The 6,923-nt window shown below is 33.3% G+C and overlaps 1 protein-coding gene across 1 annotated transcript; it reads right to left on the bottom strand.

The window, feature by feature from the left end:
- Nucleotides 1-225: 225 nt before the first annotated feature.
- On the bottom strand, nucleotides 226-4,013 carry LOC133325409 (mediator of RNA polymerase II transcription subunit 6-like). Its single transcript, XM_061534178.1, has 4 exons — nucleotides 3,817-4,013; nucleotides 3,581-3,755; nucleotides 3,402-3,507; nucleotides 226-544 (listed from the first exon to the last, which is right to left on the bottom strand). The coding sequence occupies exons 1-4, from the start codon at nucleotides 4,011-4,013 to the stop codon at nucleotides 237-239; spliced, it is 786 nt and encodes a 261-aa protein (XP_061390162.1). The 3' UTR covers nucleotides 226-236.
- Nucleotides 4,014-6,923: the final 2,910 nt, after the last annotated feature.

A 6,923-nucleotide genomic window follows, 5' to 3' on the forward strand; every position in this document is an offset into this window, starting at 1 on the left:
AGGCCACCTAGGCGTTCAGCAGCACACCCACTTAATAATTATCAATTAAATTCATTACTGCAAGCAGTAAATGATACAACGAGAGAAAAAAAGGGACACATGATTTCCTTATATCAAACGGATTTTCATTATTTTTTTTTTAATTCTATGTTTAATCAACATTTCATACGCTTAAATAAAATATTTTTTCTAATATTTAAATATAAATTACAAAAAATTTTTTTTTTCACATAGTCTTATGTTTTTGGTTTTTTCTCTGGTGGTGGTTTCATATCGACATTTTCTTGTTTAATATCTAAGGCTTGTTGATTACCACCCGTTGGACTTGCCTCTGAGGGATTATTACCACTATTCCCTTCCGGATTGTTAATATTTCCATCTTGTAACTGCTGTTGTTGTTGATGTATTATTGGAGGAATAGGTGGTGGGAATTTACGCAATAATTCCGCTAATAACATGTCAACTCGTTGCATTTGAAAAACGGTTCCATTGTCATCTTTGGCAGTGGTTTCTTTTTTAGCCGTGGTCTTGTTTTTATCGGCAACTGGAAATAAAATAAATTGTGACATTAATGGAGATGATGAATATCAGACTAGCTGATAGGTTAGCGGACAGACACATAGTACGCGCAACTAGAATTAAATCCCCTTGAAAAACCGGATGTATTCATTTCACACCGGGCGGACCATTAGTACTTAAATTAAGAAAATTGGGTGAAAAATCCAATTGACGACAAGTTTTTCCACGTAAAGCTATGTCATGGTAAAATAAGCACTAACGTTGGTGGACGCTGAAAAGAGGTTGTTATCGACGAAAACAAAAATTTACCCTATGAACAACATCCGAATTGACTGCAGACAATGAAACCTTTTCAAAATGCAACAAATGACTTGCAATTTATTTTTATCGACTCTTCAGTCATGTGAAAAATCTTGGAATTGGTTTTTATTTACTTCCACATTTTCAAAAATTTTTTACTCACATAGCTCAAAGCTCGGGAGAACTACGAGACGGAACCGCTTTGTGTGGCTTGTCAATTAATGAACCTATATTGAAATTTTCTTGCGAGGAGGCCTTTTATCCTTTGGCCAAATTACAGATTTTACAATTGTAACGTAGCTCTAGAAACTTTAATATACTTGAAATAATTCGGGATCTGTATATGAGGGCTATGTAAAAATAGTCAAAGGTAGAACCCGAAACACAACGATTGGAAAATACGTTTAGGACTACATTGGGAAGAGTCTTTTATATGAAAGCAATGTATTAAATTTTATCGTCCGATACCGTTCGGATGGGCCCTACTGTGATATAAACATATTACATTAGTTTTGATATAGCTGGCTTGTTCGTAATTGCATTTTGGATTTAGCTGCAGAAAATGTATCTCGTTGGCACTTTTTCTCAGATTCCCTCTCAAATATTTCATTCATACCTGCACATTAAATATAACGGCTTCGGACATTTGTACTTTTTCCCTCTACTAACTTAAAATTTTTGTATTTAGCTGCACAGATAATATCAAAATAAATACCAGTAAGGAAAGTAGTAATGTCGGACTGGGCCGACTATATGATACCCTTCATCACATTTGGTATATTCTACATACAGCCTTATTCTGGATGTCAATTCCATGTGAATTTACTCGCTCTTTCCCTTCGCCTTATTCTGAACAACATTTTCCTGTGAATTTTTTCGCATTCTCGCTTTCGCCTTATTCTGAATGAAGTTCGAAAGCGAAAAAATCCGCTTTGGCGAAAAATTAGGTATTCTGAATTACAGATGAGATGAAATTTTGTGCGAAATTTTTCGCTAATAAATTTAAGGGGAGTTGACTACAAAAACATAAGTAATAACTATTTTTATGAAAAATATTTACACAATACTTATTCTATGACGATTTAGAATATTATAAATGATAGTAAGCAAATTTTTAACTGGAAAACAGCCAATAAAATGCCATTGGAAATCCTATTGATAACGATGCATGCTGAACCAAGTATTGCCCAAGAATGTATGAAGGTAATAAAGAATATTTAAGTCGAGTTTGATGCATTTTGGAGGCGAAATACAGATATTTGTGTGAGGATCTGTCTCTCAAGAAAAAAATTTTAAAAATTATGGAAAAACCAAATTTGCCTGATGAGCCGCTTAACAGTGAAAAACTGAAATAAAAATTATGAAAGAACAAAAAATATTTTTTTTTTTCAAAATTATCGTGTGCATGATTTGAAGGAAGAAATAAAGGAGTAGGAGCAAATCATAACATAACTGACCACTTTAAGAATTTGGGGAGATAAAATATCAAAATTAAATAAAAAGGCACACAATTATGTAGTGAAATAATAAACTGTGAATTAATTAATTAAATCGCAGATTTCTTCCTATTATTCGTTGTGTTTTTGCCATCATAAAAAAATGTTCTTTTATTTGTAATCTATTGTAGTTGTTGCAACAAATTGCATCAAAACAATGAACAGCTGTTTCACAAGCCATATTGTAGGTTGCCATATTTTCAAACTTTAATTTATTTTCATTTAATTACAAAGCATTTATACAGGGGATTCTTGATATTTGACATTTGTATTGCTATAAAGTTTAAATAACAATAAAAAGTAACAATTTTTAATAACAAAAATCAATAAATAATATATTGAAAAATGTTACACAATTAAATTACAATGGGGCAACACACATTGCAACTTAAATTACAATATGACCACACACAGCGCAACTTAATTTACGATATGGCAACACGAATCTTTTTTTCAACCACCATTTTCGAAAACTCGAATCTGCATCTCGCATTTTTTGCATCTCCCTATTCATTCAGAATAAGGCGAGAATGTGAAAGCGAAAATTTTTTACATGCGAGATATCTCCCTAGCAAATATCCAGAATAAGGCTGATAGTCTCCTAACAGACGTCGCCTTTTCGAACGAACGTTGACATGAAATTGAACGAAAGATATTTAGGGACTTTGGCGCACCATTTACATTAAATCGGACGAAAATATATAAGGAGCTATATCTAAATCTGAACCGATTTTCACGAAATTGTCACCTATTTATGCAGTGATTTCATATACGAGCAGCTTGAGGCAGGTAAGTAATTTTAGATATCTGCACTTTTGACTTTCCTGCACTGAAATGTTTGCAAGTGTTGTAAAAATGCAATCCAAGTCAAAACTGCTGAATAACTAATAGTATATGGTTAAAATTGATATGTCGGAACTTTCAGAAATATTTCTCTACAGTCAATCGGATTTCGATACAAATAAATATCGGCACATTAAGATTTGTAAAAGTTCGATTGAATGTTTTGCTTTTGTCCAGGAACCAACAACGAAAAATATCAACTGATGAAGTGTTATGAAAAATATCGTTTTTGTTTTAACTTACGTTGCTTATTTGAACTAAAGTCCCAGGTGTAGCCCTTATTTGGATGATAACGTGAATAACTACTGGCTTCCTCAAATGCAGATTGTAGGTTTGTAACAGTTGATAACTACAAAAAAAATAAAACAACGTATATTTAAATATAAAATTATTATATAAAATCAAATTTTCTTCCAACTTACAATACGTGAACTTATAACATTTCCCAAATCTGGTGCCTTATATACCGTACCGCCAATAATATAATAATCAGCCATTGGTGTTGCCTCATGTGGATTGTGTCTGTGTTGCTTGCGTATAACATATAAAATGGGTTCATGAACGTGCAGCAATATGTATTCCACACCGACCATATTGCTAGAAAAGAAACATACAATTAAAATTGTAATGTGTTTTTAATTCAAACAAAAAGACTTACTTTAAATTATCCAAACTTAAACGCTGCATACGAATAATTTCATTATTGCTAAGATGATCATAGAAGGGATTTGATTTACGACAAAAATAATCCATAACATTTGTTGGATCCAATGAGGCCATAATTTGTGTATCATGCCAAGAGACCCATAATGGATTCTCCTGTGAAATTGGTGGTGGTATTTGTCTGGGTAACATTTTGCCAAATGTGAAGATCTGAAATTAAAAAAATATATATGGAATTAGCTATTGGTAAACTAAAAAACAAATAGGAGGTTGCAAGTTTGCCAGGAAGGGTATGCGAGATATATAGAGAAGAAGACAATCGACTCTGGTCACTTAGATATAAACGAATTGAATTATTTTGATCAATTCTGACACAAAGGCTTTGTATGCCGCTAGGGTCTCCTTTTAAATCATAAATTGACAAAAGTACAATTTGTCACAGCTGTTTAACGCTATCAACAATTGGCAAGTCATTTATTCACTAGGCTACATGGAGATGACACCTGTGTTGACCAAACCATTCCTAATGCAAAAAATCAATTATTTATTTGGCAATTGATTCTGCGGGACCACCGGCTTTTTCTGTTTATAGTCGTTTTTTTTTACTTGTTGGGCTTTATTCGTCTATTGTTTTGTTGTATAAACAAATTGTTAGCAGCACGTCATTACTTTTGATCTAATTTTTGCACTTCCTATTCGCGTACACACATAATTGGAGGTCAGTGCCGCTATGGCAGCAGACGCGGAATGCACGTTGTTTACGTTATTTTTATGTGGACACTTGCATTATTTTTACATTTCATTTTAGTGATTTGATTTATCTTAGTTAATTTTCGCTTCTGTGCAAAGGTTGTGTAATATAAACTTTTATTTATTTAGTTTTCAACCGAAATCGATGTGTTTGAGTCGCGTCCGGTCTAGCTACTAAAATATACCAGAAATCAACAGGTAATATGTATTATTTTTCGAATTTCACTCTTTACCGTGTTGACGTTGTTGTTATTGCACCTTGTACCTTATTTGTTTATAAATATTGGGGGGATATTGAAAATAAGTGAAAATAAATTGTTGGTGTGCAATGAATTGCTTGCAAACTTTTTTTGAGACAAATAGCTGAGAAAATAAATAGAGATAACAAAATCGATTTAGTGTAAAAATATATGAATCGATTAATGGCAAAATCGATTATTGATTAAAGGAAACCTACATTTACGCCGTTAAAGTATTTTTTTTTTGCTCGGCAACGAATATGCTAGTCTATAGAGTAGAAAGGAGATTTATTGAAATACTGGAGTGCTAATGGATACCACATCCTTTCAGTTAAGACCTGTTCCAGTTGTTTTGAAACCAACAACAACAAAAGTAAAACATCTACAAATCCAAGCGATGAATGTTGTGATTTAAACGCCGGCGGCATGCCTTGCCACTAAAACACGGCGGCTTCGTACTTTGATTTCGATCTCTTCGGAACAAAATAATAACAAAAAACAACAACAAATAACACAAGAAACAAAAATAAAATAGAAAAGAAAAATATTTTTCGTGTGTTGTGTGTTTTTATATTCCTCTGTTTTCAAAATTTATTGGGAAAATAGGAAAATTGGTGGATTTTTCAGCCTCAGTTCGTTCTGTGCTTTGCATCGTCGTGGCGGCATATCTCAGAAAGAAAAACAACGTAGAACCGAAATTATGGTAATAAAAATTAATTGGAAATAATTTTATACTAAAATTTGTGAATACCGTTCATCATATGTGGAAATAATCGATAATTGTTAGGTCGTAATATTCATTGAGAATTGAATTACTACCAAAAATAAAAACTGTTGTGCTATTGTTAAATGTTAAACTCATACAGCCTTGGTAGAAATAATCATCCTCTGGATTGTGTGCTATAGTGTGTGGTAGTGATTCATATCCTTTGTTGTCGTCTATGGGATCTGAATATGAAAATTGCCTCCGTCTGTGGATAATATGTAACGTGCCCGTCCAGTCGCCCCCCTTCTCTACTGTCTGTTGTTTATCTTTACATCTTATGCAATATTATTTGCGATTTCCAGCATTATTGCGAATCATTCCTCCAATATGTGCGTGCGTATCAAACATTCCATACATAGCTAGTCCATTGGCAAACAACAAATTTCTGTCTGTCCTCGCATCCGCACACAGAACTGTTGCTATTTAGCCTCTATTAACCTTGATTTATCTCGGAGTCGTTTGGTTCGCCTCGAAATTGACATGAGTTGACTTAATGCGTGCCAATGTTTTGTTTGTTTTCTCCTCTCATGTGCGAATACATTGGACTCATGGAACTTGTGTGAATGAAAAGAAAACAAGTGGTTGTTGGTTGGTAGCGGTCGATTGGTGTTTATATTCGTATATCTATAAATACGCATGTGAACATGAATAATGCATGTTTAGCTATTATTGCTGATAGATATGCAGCTGGGAGCATCAGATAGTTTTTAATTTTTTTATTCATTCAAATTTAATATTTAGTACAATACGTAAAATTTTATTAACAAAAAAATATTAAGATATTTTAAGTAAAAGTGAATAATTACAATAATTAATATATTCATTATATATTTATATATCTATGGTGTATGGCGTCATTCTATTATCAACGCCTTGAAATACTCAACGGAGACCCCATAAAGTATATTTATTCTTGATCGAAATAAAATTATATGGCGTTTCAGCCATGTCACCCTGTGTTTTGAATTCATGATAATCCTCGCAATATTGAAGATAGAGATTTGCAATTTTGTTATTACTTCTAGGATATTTGGTATTGAAAATGTATGTAGGTCCACGTTTTTGGGTAGCAGCGAACTTCCGAGCTTAAAAAAAGATTTCCAGGCGCGTCGGTATTGCGCGTTGCTCTTCCTATTTGAAAGACCATGTTTCGAAATGTTCTCTTCCACTAAATCTGCGTGAGCCATCTGTTGGCATGATTTTATATGCCTTTTATGCTGGGACAAGTCTGAAGCCGCATTGGTATGGTCCAATAATGTCATTGGCTTCAGTCGTTCACACGTCACGCTGGATAGCACTATATATGCGATGGGAAGGAGGCTAATTCCTCTATAGAGGCTAATTCCT

Source organism: Musca vetustissima, unplaced genomic scaffold (genome assembly GCF_032173495.1).
Source record: "Musca vetustissima isolate MV318-11 ecotype Yass unplaced genomic scaffold, APGP_CSIRO_Mvet_v1 utg257154, whole genome shotgun sequence".
Lineage (NCBI taxonomy): Eukaryota > Metazoa > Arthropoda > Insecta > Diptera > Muscidae > Musca > Musca vetustissima.

Excerpts from the sequence above, each read along its gene's own strand:
- LOC133325409 (XM_061534178.1), bottom strand. The coding sequence starts at position 4,013 with ATGTTACCCAGACAAATACCACCACCAATTTCACAGGAGAATCCATTA. Across the intron at positions 3,756-3,816 it reads TTAAGTTTGGATAATTTAAA|CAATATGGTCGGTGTGGAAT; the intron begins GTAAGTCTTTTT and ends TTTCTTTTCTAG. Across the intron at positions 545-3,401 it reads CTTTAGTTCAAATAAGCAAC|TTGCCGATAAAAACAAGACC; the intron begins GTAAGTTAAAAC and ends TTTTATTTCCAG.